Consider the following 20,227-nt stretch of genomic DNA (forward strand, 5'->3'; position numbering starts at 1 on the left):
AAGCAGGGAACAGAAGTATGAGGCAAGAAGTGTAGTTTCTTTTTTCAAGATCCACAGGACCTGAGCTTTTTATTCTTGCCCTCTATTTAACAAACCAGCTCCTGCTAAGGTGCAGCCCCTGCTGCCCAGGCAGTGTCTGCTGCCTCTCAAGACTGAGTCTGGCATGGAGACGCTGGTCCTTTCCCTCGGGTGCTATCATGCTGTAAGCCTCCATCCCTCTATGGGGTTGTCCTGCTCTCCTCTCTGTATCCTTTTCTCCTCACCCCTTTCAGCCTCCTGTTTTTTTCCCCCCTCTCAGAGTCCCTAAACATGCTACTCTTTATATGGCCGAACTTTGAAATAAAAGCATGTTTGTTGGCCAAAAAGCACGTGAAAAGCTCAACATCACTAATTATTAGAGAAATGCAAATCAAAACTACGAGGTATCACCTCACACCAGTCAGAACGGACATCATCAAAAAGTCTACAAATAATAAATGCTGGAGAGGGTGTGGAGATAAGGGAACCCTCCTACATGTTGCTGGGCATGTAAATTGGCATAGCCACTATGGAGAACAATATGGAGGTTCCTTAAAAAACTAAAAATAGAATTACCATATGACCCAGCAATCCCACTCCTGGGCATATACCTGGAGAAAACCTTAATTCAAAAAGATACATGCACCCCAATGTTCATTGCAGCATTATTTACAATAGCCAAGACATGGAAGCAACCTAAATCTCCATCAACAGAGGAATGGATAAAGAAGATGTGGTACATATATACAATGGAATACTACTCAGCCATAAAAAAAGAACGAAATATTGCCATTTGCAGCAACGTGGATGGACTTAGAGACTGTCATACTGAGTGAAGTAAGCCAGACACAGAAAGACAAATATCATATCACATGTGGAATCTAAACAAAAGGGTACAATGAACTTATTTACAAAAGAGAAGTAGAGTCACAGATGTAGAAAACAAACTCATGGTTACCAGGGGATAAGGCGGGGAGGGATAAATTGGGAGATTGGGATTGACATATACACACTACAATATATAAAATAGATAACTAATAAGAACCTGCTGTATAGCACAGGGAACTCTGCTCAATACTCTGTAATGGCCTATATGGGAAAATAATCTAAAAAAAAAAAGAGTGGATATATGTATATGTATAACTGACTCACTTTGCTGTACACCTGAAACTAACACAACATTGTAAATCAACTATACTCCAATAAATTTTTTTTTTAAAAAGTACGTTTGTTGGTGTTTGTGTGGTATCCAGCCTCTCTTCTCTGTGACTGCCTCCCAACTACCCTCCTCTACCCTCCCAGCCATTGGGTACAGACTTGGGACCCTAGCAGCTTCGGTACTAGTGAACCTGCTCCCCACCCTGTGACATGACCACAGCTGACTGGAGTGGGAAGTGGAGTCCCTATCTTTCGAATTTGGTATTAGGACTAGGAGTCCAATCTCATCCTGGGTTGATATCTGAACGAAGAGGTATAAGGCAGCCATTTTCCACAAAGTGAACTATGTAGAAGAGAAAGAGTGAAGAGATGTCTCAGAGACGAGGAAGAAGCGATACTCCCAGGTTCCTGATGCCTTTCCCTTGCCTTGTGCAAGTCCTTTGTGAAGTCCAACTGCATTCTTGCCATGGACCTCTGTGAAATACCTCTTAATCTGTCTCTTTTGCTTAAACTACCTAAAGTTTCTGTTGCTTTGAATACTTTTTTTTAATGTTTCCTATTCCTAATTTTAGGACCAAATGCGTTTAAAGTTTTGTTTTTTACACACACACACACACACACAAAATTGCTTTTTTCTCATGGTTGGTTCTTAATGATATTTACCTGTTATAATGAGAAATGTACTGAATGCTTACTATGTTCCTGGCGCTGTTCTAAAGCAGCTCAATGTGCCTTTCATTTCAAACTCACCATATCCTATAAACGATTTAGCACTCCCCCCGCCACTCCTCTTTTACAGAGAAGAGAACTGAGGCACAGAGAAATCAAATGTCTTCTCCAAAGTTACGCAGCTATTAAGTGGTAGAACTGGGGTTGAATCCAGGAAATCTTGACTCCAGAATCCATGCCCTTAACCACTACACTACGTATTGTACTTTACAAACTCTAGGTTACCAATGCAACCTGACAAAAGACCTTCCAACAAATCTATAACACCCTTGAAAATAGTTCCTGGCCTTATTCTGGATTCAGTGAACAACACAATGCAGCATCGAAGTTGCCCCCAGAGAGAAATAGGAAAATTGTTAGAGTGAAAACTTACCAGGTATATTGGTTTCCTAGGGCTGCCATAGCAAAATACCACACACTGGGTGACTTAAAAACAGAAATTTATCTTCTCACTGTTCTGGAGGCCAGAAGTCCAAGATCAAAGTGTGGGCAGAACTGGGTCCTTCTAAGAGCTGTGAGGGAGGAACCTGTTCCATGCCTCCTCTGTCCTAGCATCTGGTAGTTTTGCTGGCAATCTTTGATATTCCGTGGCTTCTGCTGAATCACCCAATCTTTGCCTTTATCTTCAAGTGGTATTCTCCCTCTGCGCATGTCTGGGTCCAAATATACCCTTTTTATAAGGACACCAATCACACTGGATTAGAGACCCACCCTATTCCGGTATGATCTTAACTAATTACACCTGCAACAACCCTATTTCCAAATAAGGTCACATTATGAGGCAAGTGGGACTCTGACATATGAATTTGGGGGTGGGGGTGGGACACAACTCAACCCATTACACCAGCTTTTACCATTTCTCTCCTACAGCAATTTTCAATGATTATATCTCCCTTTTTTTCGAAGAGGTCAAAAGTTTGATTCTAACATGTGACAAACCACAGGTGCAGCTCCTCAGCTTTGGTTTAGCACTCAAATTTCATAACCACCCTGATTCAGGAAGGATACTAAATCCACTGTTCCTGAAAGAATCCTAATAAGGACACTGACCTCTTTTATTTTTTTTAACATCTTTATTGGAGTATAATTGCTTTACAATGGTGTGTTAGTTTCTGCTTTATAACAAAGTGAATCAGCTATACCTATACATATATCCCCTCCCTCTTGCGTCTCCCTCCCACCCTCCCTATCCCAGCCCTCTAGGTGGTCACAAAGCACCGAGCTGATCTCCCTGTGCTATGCGGTTGCTTCCCACTAGCTATCTATTTTACATTTGGGAGTGTATATATGTCCATGCTACTCACTTCGTACCAGCTTACCCTTCCCCCTCCCCGTGTCCTCAAGTCCATTCTCTTTTAAATGACTGCATATATTTAGCTCACTAAGGATGACAGAAGGACGAACAGAAGAGGTAGGTTGGATGCCTTAGCTACTAGCTCTGGCTCTGCCATTGACTTGTTCTCAGTAAAGGGCTAGAGTATTATATATGAATATATATATATATAACAAATTACATAAACATAAAATTATATATTATATAAATTATATATATACACATATATATGTATATATATATATATATATTTTTTTTTTCCTGGTCATAAAAGAGATTTTACCTCCGCTCTCAGTCTCTTCAAAAGTCAGTCCTGAATGGTGATTTCTAGTCAGGGGAGAATTACCTGGGAACTTTAAAATAAACTAGTGTTACTGATGCCTGTGTGCATCCCCCCATCCCATCTAATTTAACTTGCCTGGAAATCTTACCTTTTAAAAGCTTCCCAGGTATATATTATCTTGATTGTGATGGGTGTATACCTATGTCAAAACTTATCAAAGTGCACACTTGAAATAAGTGTAGCTTACTATATGTTGATTATATCTCAATAAAGTTGTTTAAAAAATTAAAAGCTTCCCAGGTGATTCTAGTGAGCAGCTCAAAATGAGAACCACTGAGCTGGGTCAATCTCCTCATTTAAGCACATAAGGAAACAGCCCTAAAAGAGAAGAAATCTGCTCAGGAATCATGTCATGGCTATCAGGACTGCCAGGCCTTAGAGCTTGTGACTCCTGAACTATTACTCCAGTGTTCTTGCCTTAAAACCAAAATGCTAGAACATTACTGAGCTCCTCAAAACACTTTAAAAGAGGCACCTGAAAAATCTGAAGTTCAGGGATTGTTACACAGATGTAGGCCATGAGAGTTAAAACAAAACCAAAAAACCCCACCAGCCTTTACTTGGTAGAGTCACTACTTAAAAGAGCAGTTGGTTGTCCTTTCAATGTACTCCAGGCGTACCCTCCCCTCACTCTGCCCACTGTGTTGTGGAGTCTAGTGAGGCTGGTAGAGCTCTGGGCAATTTAGTTGTGAACTATATATATCACTCTCTGGACTGTTGAAGAGGGGAGAGAAGTCATTGACCCCTGCCATTTCAACCTTAAGTATCCTTTCTTTCGAAAGTACAGGTAATCAACAAAGGGCACGGCTAAATAAAAAACCTTTTAAACATTGGTTGGAAAACATGAATACATTAGTTACATTAGAATAAAGAGATCTGGCCTACTCCCATTACAATACGCCTCTAATTAATCTAAATGGATATTAGCATTTTAATAAATCATTTCAGGAGACTTCTCAAAGGAGACAGGACCTCAAAACCATTCCCATTACTCAATTTCATCCTCCATTTCATTTATAGAGAAAAGGAGGAAGAAAGACAATACAACTTACTAAGTATCTACCGCAGAATAGACAGACAGAACTTGACTTCCCTAATCTTTCTCTTATATGTTTTCTGTTTTAAAAGAAACAGAAATTAAGGACTGTCAACAGAGTGACCTAAGGAAAACTCTCTAAATGATTCTTACTTCTTGAGTCACTCATTCATCATGAAATCCTACACACAGAAGCGGAACAATGACAATCTTAAATCTTGAGAGGCTACTTCTTTCAACAAACTATATTCTGAAAAGTAAAGAACATGTTGCTCTCAACAGTATTTTAATGAATACATTAAATGAAAAGCAAATGGCTTGGGGGAGGATTCAAAAAAGAAATTAGGACGACAGACTGGTAAAGCTGTCCCTGGTATCTCTTCCCACTAAACAAAAAGATACAGAAATTTTACACCTACTTTATTTTCCTTTAGAAAATTAAAACTCTTTGTATAAATTTTAACATATTTATACATCAAGCAACTTCCAGCAACATGATCAACTGATTCTTTTAAGCTTTTGGATCACAGGAGCCATTTGTTCAGCCATGCCTGCTTCTTATAACTCTTGGCAAACAACTGCATTATCAAACAACTGTTAGCTGGGGGTGGAGGCGATAGCGAAACAAGATCCTAGTGAATTACTATTCCCTGGCCATGGTCCATTCTAAACATGGGAAATGTGGATTCCATTATTAAAAGGCATGGAATTTATAGGTAATTCCATCAACACATTTGGCTACTAAGGTATTACCATTTTTCTTTCTGACCAACATACAAAAAAATTCCTTGTTTTAAATGTAAGCAATCACAGGTGATTAATGTTTGTTTTAACTTTTTATTAAGAAACTAAAGCAAAAAAGAATTTCAAAAAATTAATATACAGAATTCTAATTCTAATTCTAAACAAATAAGAAATCTATACCAAGAACTAAGTATCAGAGTTTACCAATATTTAAGAATAAAGGGGAATGGCTAAAATGCATTCACAGTCACTATTTCTTCCTTACAAGCCTCAGGTTTGCTTCACTCGGACAGGATACAAAAAGAATTTTTCTCATCTATCTTTTGTTACTATCGTCTGTAAATTCAGAGCTTTTTTTCTTCCTACATTGGGTTTGATAACATGAGCATAAAGATGAGTCCATCAGAGATTCTTTCTTAAGATGTTTAGGGGAGCTAAGACATAAACAAATAATAAATATAAATAAATTTATACAAGGTATAAAGTAATACAGCATGAGCTAAGTATAGATAAATATAAAGACAAGGAAATTTCAAGGAAGGAGAGATTACATTCAGCTAGAGAAACTGAGGAATGCTTTATTAGAATAGCATTTGGGTTAGGTATGAACTGTTCCTTTCAGGAAGGCTTTAAAGTGGTGGTCCTGATTTCTAGAATGTAATCTCAATACCCATCTTTTAATTTCAAGTTTCTATCTTATCAAACCGTTCATTTTTTTAGACGATCAAAAATATAAATATTACAGTCTATATAAACAGCAGTTTGGAGACATAAATGAAAAGTTAACTGTAATACCTACTATGTGGGTTAGGGCTCTGTTCTTTTCAAAACTCTCTCTCCCAGGTCAAATCATATCTAAAAGACAGAAGATGCCTAATCACGGAACTGTGACTTGAAGTATTCAACTGAGCAACACCTACTTGCTTTAGGTGCCTTATCAAATCTATATCCAAACTTACAGGAATAAGAATGAAGCAGATGAAATAAATGGTTCAATATTCAAAAGTCAGATGATGAAAAAATAACGGCAACTAAGAAATGACATATATTAACCACAGAATTCTTCGTATGAAAAGTTTTAATGAACTGTGAGCCATTGACCATTACAGACTTTAAACCTTAATATTTCTTCTTTCCTGTGTAAAACCAGATAATTAAACCAGCCTATCTCAAGTATGACAGAAGACCATAGAATGAATAAGAGTAATAGTAATGTTTTCTTACCCATCTGCACGCTTTGCTAAAGTTAAGAACCAAAGAGAGTGCTCCTGGTTTCCCAAGTCAACAGAGCAAATTCAACTACACATCTCTTCCTGATCAGAGTTTCAGCTGAAATACAACAAATATAACTTTGCCTTTCAATAGCACTTTTTATCCATAGCACAAGCACTTTCCCATTATTTTCTTCTTTACCCCCAATATCCTTATGAGGTAGTGAAGGGAGGGAGCAAGGATTTTTTTTTTTTTTTTTTTTTTTGCAGATAAGAAAACTTAAGGTGAATTTAGATCAGTGGTTCTCAACCTTGGCAACATATTGAAATCACCTAAGAAGTTTTAAAAATCCTTACGATCATGTCATAGCCCAGACCGACATCAGAATCTTAGGGTATGGGACCCAAGCATCAATATTTTTCAAAATGCCTGTGACTCCAAACTATAGCCAAGGTTGAGAACCACTGGTTTAGATGATTTATATTCAGTATTCAGAGGCAACTGGCTTCTACCTAAGTGCTCTCTCAGCACCAATGAAAAAGAGATTCCATTTCCTCAAACATTGTAACAGTTTGTCTTATTATTCTGTACAACTACTATTGGTCTCTAGTAACAAATTAATTTACCAGGTTATAAATGAAGGCTCTTCATTCCCCTGATGCTCATGCTAAATATGAACCTCCATTTTATAAAATTTGCAAATTGGATATTAAGGAATTTAAGTCTTTGAGACAAGAATGGCTTGTTATTAAATATTTAGGCAATTATTTGATTCTAGGTTCAATATGCAATAACCATGTGTTTCTGTTTTCCATTCAGCACCTTCAAAACTTTGTTACAAATGAATGTTTACTAATAAGACAAAACAGAAGATATAAACAAAACTCTGAGCAAAAGCTCTTGGAATCGACCATATCACAATCTGAAAAAGAAACAAGTGCTTGAAAGACCTTACAGCTTTCTAACTAGTTCGATCTTTATCCTGAACCAGATCTCTTCTTTAATTAAATTTTAAACTTTGCCAAATTGAGTTGTTCCACACCAAGAAAAATCAATTTCTGTAGCAGCTATGTTCTCTAATACATTTAACATATAATTTCACTCTGTAGTATTAAATATGGTTTCTAGGAGGTTTCTTCCTTGATGTGGGTATCAAAAAGGATCTTTAACAGATTACACCTTTAAGCAACACACCAAATATACAACAAATACTTGTAAACCTTTCAGGTGGCAAAAATGAAATCTTTGTCCATGACTGAAATCCCTTGTTTCACAGGAGTACTGATAATATTAACTCGCAAGGAGCAACCCAAGAACCCCAGCCAGATGCTTGCTGTCCCTAATTTTATCAGATTCAAAACAAAATATGCATACAGCAAAACCTAAAAATTACAAAGATTCCACTTGCCTTAGTCAATTCTTATCACAAAGATGTATCTGAAACCATACAATTTATACTTTCATACAGAAAGATGTTTGTTTCTTTTCTAACAAAAGAAAATCTCAGCTCATGTACGTTGAATTATTAATTTGAAAGAGTATTAGTGAAATCAGATTTCTTAGTCAAAAATTCTGAATAGGAATTAACGTTAAACTCTTCTACAATAAAACCTTCAAAATATCACCAACCTGAAGTTTCCAGCATAAGGTGTTTTATTTCAAGTCCCATGGGGGCAATTATTTATAATGAGATAAAGAACATTCTTAAGCTGGGTTCAGGTTGGCACTGTTTTAGATGGATGAGTAAACATTTTCTTGACAACCCCAATGAAGAGTTTGAGGCTTAGATTGTTGCATGATGTAAACAATATGAAATTAAAAAATTATAATATCTACAGCATTATAAAGTTACAAAATAAAAGGACCATTGATCAATTATTTTCTTAAGGTCTGTGACTAACAGCTTTCATATTTGAGGCCTATAAGAACAAATGGCAATGTTCTCTGTTCTTATGAGACACTTTCTTGGAAGGTCAAAAAATAAAACCAGATTCTATAAGATGCACATTATTATTATTATTGATATATGAATGATTAGAAATAGATTTGCCTTCCCTCAATCTTAGCCTGGAGATTTGAAGGATCTGTTTAATAATTTTGATGGTTAAAAAAATAAATCAGACTGTAATAGGCATGGAAACTGTAAGCCAAATATAATACAAAATGAGCCAATACAACACATCTCCTCTTAAAATTTTCTTCTTTGTAGTTACCAAACTGTCCCTAAATGTTACTCTAATTTTGTACCATGTAGTGGTTTTTAAGAAATTGAGCTAGAACAAAGCAACTCCTTTGTCCTGTTTTGTTTTTTTTTTACAGTTTTTTTTTTTTACACACATATTGTATATACAACTTTTAAAATAGCTGCACAATTTTATATCTCACCGTTAGAGAAGTGCAGTCTAGGCAGACCATGCTTCTCAATATATTAAAAATATTAAATAAAATCCAACCAGTTTCATACTTTTCTAATAGTCAAGCTGGCTGGAAAAAAGGGTCTGGAGAAAAAACAGGCAGTTGTAAAACAGGATCAGTCTTTCTTCACAAACACACTACTTAAAACTCTTGCTAGTTCCTTATCTTATCCCTTTTACACCATCTCTAAGATCTCACCTTAAAAGTTGGAAATATCACATCACTAACTTAGAGACAAAATCTGTTGAAACATGCATATGTCAACTGCCCACTCAACCAACTGCAACCCTGAGGATTTTTCTGGCCCAGTAGAAAAGAGGAAACACTAAGATAATCTCTGCTGTAGAGTTGCTTCTCCAGTTAACAATATCATGTGTTTTTTCAGGATGTTTCTTGGGCATGCATGTATGACACTGTCACTTCATGATTCTACTTTCCACAAGCAGGTATCTCCTCCACTCTGTCTTTCATCCCAAGAAAGCCACTGTCATCCATCCAAAGGTTTTCCAAGGTAAACCAAAGTCACTTCTGTGTTACCATATACAGCAGAAACTGCTGGATATAAGCAGACCTTTGGAAGTCCTCTAAAGGCAACCCCCAGGAATTCATATCCACGTTCAAAAGCTAAAGTCTTATCTTCCATGTCCAAGATGACTCGAATTCTTTCTCCTATCTGCAAACAGACATCAAAAAAAGAAGGTAAGAAGAAAACCCATCAAAGGCACAGCTAGATGTAATCAAGTTGAAAATATTATTAAGACTATGTATCTCCACTACCAAATGTAAAATAGATAGCTAGTGGGAAGCAACCACGTAGCACAGGGAGATCAGCTCTGTGCTTTGTGACCACCTAGAGGGGTGGGATAGGGAGGGCGGGAGGGAGGGAGATGCAAGAGGAAAGAGATATGGGAACATATGTATATGTATAACTGATTCACTTTGTTATAAAGCAGAAACTAACACACCATTGTAAAGCAATTATACTTCAATAAAGATGTTTAAAAAAAACAAAAAACAAAAAAAACTTAAGACTTGTGTGGGATTTATATTTAATACTGAAAATTTAAATATTCTTCCTGAACAGTCCCCAGATTTTATTTATTCTTTTTAAAGACTTTTCTTAAGAAGGTTACCACTAAAATCTATAACTTGGCATATTTTACCAAAAAAGGCTACCTAAATTTTCTCAAATTACTATAGTACATACATACAATGGAATGTTATTCAACCTTAAAAAGAAATGAAATTTTAATATGTGCTATGACATGAATGGACCTTGAAAACATTATGTTAAGAGAAATAAGCCAGACACAAAAATACAAATATTATATGATTCCACTTGTATCAAGCACCTGGAATATTCAAATTCATATAGATAGAAAATTGAATAGAGGTTACCAGAGGCTTGGGGGAGGAAGAAATGTGGCGTTATCGTTCAGTGGGCACAGAGTTTATGCTGGGGATGATGAAAAAGTTTTGGGTATATATAGTGATGATGGTTACACAACATTGTGAATGCATTTAATGCCACTGAATTATACACTTACAAATAGTTAAAAGAATAAAGATTGCTGTGTATATTTTACCACAATAAAAAAAAATTACTATAATAAAACACTTCCACAACCTTTAAAATTTACAAAGCAGTTCTACATACAATGTGGAACTTACATAATCATGAAGAGCCAAATCTGACTATAGGTTCTAAAGATGCAGAATAGGCTTATTAAACAATCACTTTGTGGTCCACTACTCTGAAACACCCATTTGTTATAAAAATAGCAGTACTGATTGTTAAACTAAACTGGAAGCACAATTACCCAGTTCTTTTCCCATTTGGAAAAGTAAACAAAGAAAGAGCATGTTTATCCTTATAATTTGCATGTATTAAAGGCTGTTGCATCTATATACTTGGAGGCAGAAAGTCCTAACATTTGCAATCAAAAATCATAATTTAATACTTCCCAATTATGATATTCCCTGCTGCTATCATTACTTTCCCTCATTGTATTTCCTATCACAAATAACTACCAACATCTACTTTTTCTCTCCCTCTGCCCAACTCACAGATTAACCCCATTTTATGGACCTAAGAACCTCCAAATCACCATCATCACTACTGTTACAAACAAAACACGAACAACAGCAAAAATCAGAAATAAAAGCTAATATTCTGATGAGTATTGTTGAGTGATTTTATATTATCTCATTTAATTCTCATATTAATCCTAGGAGTTATCCCTATTTTACAGAAGATGAAAATAAGAAAATAGAACCACTCCAAGTGAAATTTGCAAGTTTGCTTTACCTTTGACTAAGCATACAACATACATACACATAGCACAGAGAGCAGAAAGAAAGTCTTACAGTTTTAGGTGTCAGAGGACAATATTTGGAGACAGCAGAGCAACTGGAAACTTAGAGGAACTCCGCAAGCAAAAAACCACAAAGAGGATGAGCTCCAAAATCTGAAAATAAACTCTGCCCAAATCCTCATGTGATGACTGTATTACACAAACACAGGGGAAACCCCCAGGGAACCAGGCAGAAAAAGTAGCAGCTAGAGGCCAAAAAAACTGAACAAAGACACAAGCTGCTGTATAGTTTCAGTGCAGGCAAGTTAACTGCCTACTAGAACAAGAAAACCTACAGTTTTCAGAAGAACAAAGCAGCTTCTAAAGAAACAAAACATTCCAGAGTTACTACTATATATTATCTACCATGTCCAGTTTTCAATTAAAAAATGACTGGATACGAAAAGAAACAGGAAAGTGTAACTCATACTCATGGAGAAAAAAGTAGTCAGTAGAAACAGACTCCAAGTGGGCCTTAGATGCTGGATTTGGCAAAGACTTAAAGTAGTTATTATAAAATATACCCAAAGAATTAAAGAAAAATATAGTATTAATAAATGAACAAATAGAGATCTCAGTAGAGAAATGGAAACTATAAAAATGAAAATTTTAGAACTGAGGGGCACAATAACCAAAATTCACTAGCCTGGCTCAATAGCAGAGTTCAAATGACAAGAAGAAAAAAATCTATGAACTTGAAGATAGAACAACTGAAAGTAACGAATCCAAAAAACAGAGAGAAAAAAGAACACAACTTCAGAGGCACAGAGACAAGGATGATATCAAGCAGTCCAACAATTACATTAAATATAAATGGACTAACTACTCAAATCAAGAGACTGGGTTAGATAAAAAGCAAGGTCCAATTACATGTTGTGTGGGGGACCCACTTTAAATACAAAGACAGACTAAAAGTAAAAGGATGAGGGAAAAGAGGTACTTTGCAATAGTAAGCATAAGAAAGTTGGATTGGCTTTATTGATATCAGACAAAATAGATGTAAAGACAAGGAATATTACTAGAGTCAAAGAAGGTCATTTCATAATGATAAAAGAGTTAACCAGGTAGGTAGACATAACAATTTTAAATGTATATGCATCTAATAACAGTTCCAAAACCCATGAAGCAAAAACTGACAAAACTGGAAGAAGAGATAGATAAATCTGCAACTATAGTTGGAGATTTTAATACTCCTTAGTAAACGAAAGAACAGGTAGAAAGAAAATACAGAAAGCAGATAGAAGACTTAAACACTACCAACCAATTTGACCTAGTTGTCCTTAATAGATTATTCCATCCAACAGAATATATATTCAAGCATACAAGACATTTATCAAGGTAAACCATATGCTGGGAATAAAACATGCTGCAATAAATTTAAAGGGACTGAAATCATACAGAGTATGTTCTCTGAAAAACAAAGAATAAAGGACTTCCACTACAAAATCACAAGGCTAGTCATAGGTCTTTATCTTCAATGATGATTAAGTCCAATTCTCCTTAGGGCATTTGCAGAGCCTGAAAGGACAGTAAGGAAAGGATTCTATGAAAGAAAATCCTTCCAGGCTTTTATACGTCAGGAAATGGGATATATTTTAGTTCTTCTACTTTATTATGCCTGACTTGAGGTCATTACTGAGGCTAGAGCTTTCAAACCACATGTTCCTCTGAAATGTACAATCTATAATTCCTTAAAATTTCCAATTTCTTATCAGATTATTATTTTTTAAACTCTGCTGAATCTATGGTAATCATATAGCTTTTACAAATAGGAACTATAATTATGACCCTAGAATCAAGTGAGTATGGCTTAAGGTTAAGAATTTTTAGGGACTTTGCTGGTGGTCCAGTGGTTAAGAATCTGCCTTCCGATGCAGGGGACCCAGGTTCGATCCCTGGTCAGGGAACTAAGATCTCACATGCCGTGGGGCCACAAAGCCCGCACACCACGATGAAAACCCCGCGTGCCGCAACTAAGACCCGACGCAGCCAAATAAATAAATAAATAAATAAATAAATTTTTTTAAAAAAAGAATTTTTAAATGTAGTAGTTTGAGACTTCCCTGGCAGACCAGTGGTAAGACTCCATGCTTCCACTGCAGGGGGCACAGGTTCAATCCCTGATCAGAGACCTAAGATCCCACATGCCGCACGGGGCGGCCAAATAAATAAATAAATAAATATGCAGTAGTTTGCCTGAACTCACCTATGTTTATGGAAATTGCTGACACCTCCAGACGCTTTAAATACAATCCAGATTAATAAGTAGCAGAGGGTAAGTATGTATGCACATGCACACAGGTGCATTTGTGGGGGTGAGGGGGTGAGGTATCCAGAAAAAGTAGATTTGGATGTGCATGATATAAGAAAGATTCCAATCCAAAGCACAAGTTGGCAAACTATGGCCCCTGGGCCAAATCCGGCTTGCAGTCTATAGATAAGGTTTTACTGGAATACAGCTACGCTCATCATTTACATAATCCATGGTTGCTTTCGTGCTATAACAACATAGTTGAACAGTTGTGAGAGACAGTATGGACAACAAAGCCTAAAATATTTACTATCTGGCCCTGTATAGAAAAAGTTTGCCAACCTGATTTAGAGTAAAGACAGATTGCTCAGATTGAATATGTATTAGGAAACAAATATTGAGATACTAAAGATTATTGTCAGAGTAGCCAAAAAAGGCCAGTTACACTATTTATTTAAAAGTTACCAAAAAGACAAATAATGCTGCTATATAAAATTTTGTAAATTTAAAACAAATTAAGCCATGACTTAACAAAGGCTCAGAAGATACTCAGTTCCTCACCTGATATTTTGGTGCATTGTTGCATTGTGGAAAACTGCCATTGACTTCTCCATTATGTAGTAGATTATTGTCCACTAGATTCCAGCCCCAGCTCTGGTCATCACTGCCCAGCAATGCCACATAACCTTGGCACTGCATGGGGGCTCGTTTTGTGGCAATTCCGATCACTGCCACAGTGCCCAGAGGGCCCTCCCACCACACTTCCCATGCATGGCGGCCCTCACTGAAACCAATCTTGGTCCTTGCACCATCAGTGCTCTGAGCGATGGGGTTTCGATGTAAAGTAAACCCATTCTTCTTAATGTAGACATTCCTGGAGCAGTCGTTAGTGCTGAAAGCATGTTGGAAAGCACGTATCTGAAAAGATGAAAAGCAGACAAAAGAAATTGAAATTTAATTTTTCTTAAACATTAAAAAGTACCCAAACTTTAGGCTACATGTTTTTAAACAATAAAGTTACATATTTTAAGTAATACAATAAGTATTTCTCAAAAATGGCTCATGTTTCAGCAGGGGATCCTAACATAATAAATTATGCAACATTAAAAATAAAACTGCCAGCTGTTTCATTATTGACTAAAATTCTAAACCACAGTATAATTTCTCCAAATAGACTTCTTAACACATCAAAAGATATACACAAGAATCCTTATATTTTAGAGATAGTACTGAAATGTTTATGGGTGACATATCTGGGAGTTGCTTTGAAATATCCAGGAATGGAATGGGAGAGTGGGCAGGGTAGACATGAAACAAGACTGCCCATGAATTAATCATTGGTAAGCTTGGTGATGGGTATAGGGAGGTTATTTTCTATACTCTTGTTTATATTCGATATTTTTACATTAAAAAGTTAAGATATGCAGTTTTCGTGTTGGCAATGCTGCCACCAAAAAGAACTGTATTTTAAGTAAAATGGAGAACTTAGTCATATCAGCTCTAGAGTTTATGAAAAATTTTTATAACCACAAACTATCTTAGATACTCAGCCTCCTTGCTAGGTATTACTCATACACTGAGACATCACCACTCTCATTTTACCAAATCAAATAATCCCCTAGATAGCATAAATTCAATCACTAAAATTTATGAAGAGATAGTCATTAACAGCAGCTACCACTGACAGGACAGGATAGTTGACCTTCAGTAATCACCAGTTTTTTAAGCTTCCAAAATAAAGACAATATGAAAATTGTTACTCTGTACAAATAATAACATTCTCTCATGTTTTAATAATTTATAGGTTTTGGTTTGTACGTTTTTTAGAAAATCCCTTCTTTATTCAAACTACCCAAAAGCAGCTGAAGGCTGGGACCTATTGCTTTAGTTAACCTGAGAAATCAACTCCAGAATCACAGAATTTCAGCATTAGGAAAGACGTTAAAGTTCACCTACTTCAACTCAGGGATGCGGACACAGGCGTAAAGTCAACAGGTAGTTAGCACAAGAGCCCCAAAGAGAAGTCAAGCATCCAGTCCCCTCATCCAGTTCTTATTTACCATTAGCAAGTACTTCACTGTTTAATTGTTGTACTCCAGAGCACAGATTAAAACAAAAACAAAAAACCTCCTTGGTTCAGGTATCCCATATTTTCATAAACGGGATGTAAACCTGAAGTATACCTAAATTTTTTCCGATCTGTTCTTATTATAACACACTTTTAAGCATCTAAAAGTGCTGTACACACCTCAACCATTTGATTCTAGTAAAACATATCTTGAAAAAAAATCTAATCTAACCAAAACTGATCAAACTTCTATAGGAAATACAGAGGACAGAAAGCATGTTAAGCAACACCATGGGAATGAAATCAGCAAAATCCAGATTGAGGGAACCTCTCTACAGGGTAAACAACCTGGTTTCTTCAACAAATAAACTGCAGGGGTAAGAGGTGAGAGAGATGGAGGGTGTATCTGTAGACTAAAATAGCCTTAAGAGACATATCAACTGTTTGTCATGGGAACTTTATATAGATCTTGCTTAAGTAAACTGAAAATTAAAGATATAACATTTGACATTTATGAGACAATTGGAAATTTGAACACCAAACTTTTTATATTAAGGAATTATCATTAATTTCTTTATACTTTAGATGTAATAATGGTATTGTGATTAAGTGTCCTTATCTTTTAGAGATAGATAATGTGAAAAATCAGATAAAATGGAAAAAAAAGACACAAATAAATAAAAACAATCTATAGTTCTTGCTACACAGTCTCATGCATAACCTGGATTTTCCATTATAGCAAACAGCTTTAAGACCTAGTTTAGGATGTAAGTCTGAAATTTAGACAATTATAGCTAGATGCCAAGCATAACTGGAATAACTGATGTTACTTGGTAATATGTAAAACATGAACTTTTAAAAAGACAAATCCTAATTAGATTGACAACTCCAAATACTTTCCAGTTTTATGCTATCCCAAGCCTGTTCTCATCATTTTCTCAGTTACCCAGGCTCCCTGGAAATCCTATTTGACCCTTTCTTCTTCCTCATCCCACCTCACCCAGTCAGCTGTCCACCTATGTGGACTTGTCTTCTTGCAATTCCTCTCCCAGCCATCCCCTTCTCTGCTCTATACACTTGCTCTGGTCTTAAGTACCTCTGGTATAGGCACCAACCCCTGCCTTCCTGAATTCACCTTATGGACTGGTTTTTCTAAAGCACAGCTCTTACTTCATCCCTCCTTTGTTCAAATTTCTGTGTTTTCCAGCTGTAAGACAAAGTCCAAACTACAGACTGAAGGCTGTATGTCAAGGACCTCCATGATATATCTAGTTTCAGCTTACCTTTACAATCATATTTCCTATCACAATTCAATCTAACTAAACTATTTTATATCTTTAGCCTTTCCTCTAAGCTACAAATTGTAACAGATGCCTATCTGAAAACTCTTGGGATGTCCTAAAAACACTGTAAACTCTGTGCTACCAAAACTGAACTCATTGTTTTTCTTCCAAAATCTAGCCCAGGTAATCCCTATATCATGTAAGCCAGATACCTAGGAGTCATCCTGAGCACCTCCCTCTTCCTCACCCCTATTTCAAATCTATTGTCAAGTCCTGTAGATTTTATTTCCTAAATTTATTCTAAATTTCTCCCCATCTCTTTTACTACATACTTCCTAATACTCATATTTCTAAGGTCCGCCTCCAACCTGTTCTCCATTCTTAAGTTTGAATAACCTCTAAAGAATGGAAAAATATCACATCACCAATCCCCACACTCCTAATCCCCTTTTGCTTACAATTTAAAATGGCTTCGTTTTGTTTGGCGCCAGTCCACCTCTTCCATCTTTCTCAAACTTGCCTCACTTTTGCTCTCTATGCTCCAGCCACATTGATTATTTTCTGTCCGTCATACTCATTAGGTTCCCTCCTGGAAGGCTCTTCTCTCTCTCTGGCCTATTTATCCTTATCATTCAGGTCTCAGTTCATGCATTATTTCCTCAGAGAAAGCCTTCCCTGACCTCCCTTCTTAGTTCAAATTCTCCATTACTGACATTCAGAGCATCATGTATCCATCCTTCGTAGGACTTACCACAAATGCAATTTTACAACTGTGTGACTATTTGATTAATACCCACTTCCCCCCACTAGACTGTAAATGCCATATGGCAAGGCATCCATAAGAGTCTGTATTTGTTTTTATTCACCATTGCATCTGCAAAACTGAGCACAGTGCCTAGCATTCATATTTTTTTAAATAAAAATATATGCTGTACAAACCCTCTGCTTTCCATTGCCTTGCTTTTATTCAGGATACTTCCCCTTAGTAAAATGTTCACATTCTCCCCATCTTTAAAACTCAGCTCAAATACAATCTCAACCTCAAACCTTCTACAATCATCCACTCAACTTGTAAATCTCTTTCAGTAAACTTCTAGTATATATATATTTTTATATCTCTAACAGTTAGCAACAATTTCTACCATTCCTATCTAATAACCACTAGTTATTTCTATACATTTTTTTCTCCTCTACTAGACTGAGGACTTCCTTACTAGGCTATATGACTCCTTCTGAATTAATCTTTTATCTTCAAGATATTCAAGAAAAGTCCTGCAACATCTGAATGTACATGTGATTAGTACAGGTCTATAATACCTACAGTACTAGTAGTACAAAGGCACACAAAGTATTAAAAACTTATGAAACCTAAAATATCTCTGGAAGGATACAGAAGAAATAGGTAACATAGGTTGCCTCCAACCTGGATGGCGGTGGTGTAAGGACAAAAGGAAGACATTTTGCTTTACATCACTTTGCTTCTTTTGAATCATGTATTCTTCACATGAATACATTATCTATTACATATTATTATATGAATCTTGAATCGTGAACATGACTATTACAGACCAATTACAAAAATGTCTTAATTTAAAATAAAAACAATAAACTTTATGGAAAAGTAAAAACTAAATAAGACTCATGAAATCTACACGTTTATCAGGCACAGTAAGACAAAACTGCAATCTTCTGCACTCTACTATATGAATTACAACTAGTATCCATTGAGAATCTGCCATGTACAAATACTGTCCTCGCAAATTAACATTATTTCATTTAATAGAAAAACAACTTGACAGTTGACATATTAAAAAGCGATATTCCTTATTAAACTAAAACCTGTTTTATTACAGAAGAATACATTTTACATCTATTTCACATGGAAAAAAAATTTACTCCTTATTCTGGCCCCACTGGCAGTCTAGCATTAAAAAGGTATGTTTTCCCTTTTTAGTTGTTAATGTATTTTTATGTTTACCATATTCTAGGTCAGACTTTATCCTGTCTCATATATGCTCTTGGTGACTGCTATTCTGAATAGCTGTTTCCATCCAAACTGAACCCAAGTTTAAGGCCTTTTATTTATATTGCTTGAAGAATCCTCTCAGTCCTACCATTATCTCCTACTTGACATTTTCACTTGCATATGAAGGCAAGACTAATCATAAGAATCTGGCAGGGGAAAAAAGGCAGCAAAAATGGAATCAGCATGTTAGATGACAAATAGAACATAAGGGACACAACATCAAGGTGGAACTACGAAAAAGTTGGCAAGGAAGTAGCTAATAATAGTGGGACATGGCAGTATTATGACTGTTAAGTGGTGCCGATGGGAGGATGTTCTATTAAAGCCTCTATCTTGAAAGTCAGCAGGATGCCTTGGACCACACTCATTTGTAATATAGTGGAGGGAATTAAAGAGTGCTTGGGCAAAAATAAAGAACATATGGTTATAAATCAGAGCTTGGAAAAGGTGCGGTGAAAGCACAGATCTGAGAAACTAAGCCGATGTTAAGGCAGCCGAGGTGATTTAATAAAGGGCAGGGAGAAAAATAGGATGAGAGTATTGAAACCTACAACAATGAGGTGGTCTGTTTTTAAGGGTAAAGACTGTGGAAAGTAGAATGAGTGACGGAAACCAGGGATGGGAAACCACCTGGCCCTTCAAAAAGTGTATCGCGGAAGTAGGGTGGGTTAAGGAGCAGAACTTCAACCCAAAGAGAAGAGGATCTTCATGGCGCGGGGAGGTAAGGTAAGGTATTGACTGGAGCGGTGGAAAGGCGGGATGGTGAGGCGAGGCTTCCGACTCAGAAGCTTAGCTGAGAAGCACTGAGAGTGGCCCGGACAAGCGGGACTGGGGGCAGCGGCGGGGCGCGGGGCTCCCTCACCTTGGCCTTGTAGCTGGGCAGGTTGCAGAGGATGTCCGTGCGCAGAGCCTCCTCTGCCAAGCTGCGGGCGCACAGGCTCCGCCACACCTCGCTGTTCTCATCGCCGTGCAGGCAGCGGTACCAGTGCTTGCACACCAGGGCGCAGCTCCGCAGCTCGGACAGCTCCAGGTAGGAGAACACCAACTCCAGCACCCGGCTGGGCAGCCGGCCCCCGGCCCCCGCGGCCCCGGAGCCGGCGCCGGCGCCCGCGCCGCCGCCACCGCTACAGCCAGCGCCTCCCGAGGCTGCCCCAGCCCCCGGGGCCGGCGCCGCCATCACCTCACCAGCCGGCCCGAGGGCCGCCGCCGCCGCCGCCGCTTCCCCCCGTCTCTGCTCCGGAGGCCAAGCCTCGCCTT

General features: G+C 37.2%; 1 protein-coding gene across 1 annotated transcript; it reads right to left on the reverse strand.

The window, feature by feature from the left end:
- Positions 1-6,421: 6,421 nt before the first annotated feature.
- On the reverse strand, positions 6,422-20,189 carry FBXO45 (F-box protein 45). Its single transcript, XM_036850616.1, has 3 exons — positions 19,833-20,189; positions 14,155-14,511; positions 6,422-9,661 (listed from the first exon to the last, which is right to left on the reverse strand). Exons 1-3 carry the CDS (start codon positions 20,145-20,147, stop codon positions 9,476-9,478), a joined length of 858 nt encoding a protein of 285 aa, XP_036706511.1. The 5' UTR covers positions 20,148-20,189; the 3' UTR covers positions 6,422-9,475.
- Positions 20,190-20,227: the final 38 nt, after the last annotated feature.

Source organism: Balaenoptera musculus, chromosome 4 (genome assembly GCF_009873245.2).
Source record: "Balaenoptera musculus isolate JJ_BM4_2016_0621 chromosome 4, mBalMus1.pri.v3, whole genome shotgun sequence".
Lineage (NCBI taxonomy): Eukaryota > Metazoa > Chordata > Mammalia > Artiodactyla > Balaenopteridae > Balaenoptera > Balaenoptera musculus.

What these genes read in the sequence shown, in the direction of transcription:
- FBXO45 (XM_036850616.1), bottom strand. Translation starts at nt 20,147, where the DNA reads ATGGCGGCGCCGGCCCCGGGGGCTGGGGCAGCCTCGGGAGGCGCTGGC. An exon ending in TGCCCAGCTACAAGGCCAAG is followed by an intron (nt 14,512 to 19,832) that starts GTGAGGGAGCCC and finishes TCATCTTTTCAG; the next exon opens with ATACGTGCTTTCCAACATGC. An exon ending in ACAATGCACCAAAATATCAG is followed by an intron (nt 9,662 to 14,154) that starts GTGAGGAACTGA and finishes GTCTGTTTGCAG; the next exon opens with ATAGGAGAAAGAATTCGAGT.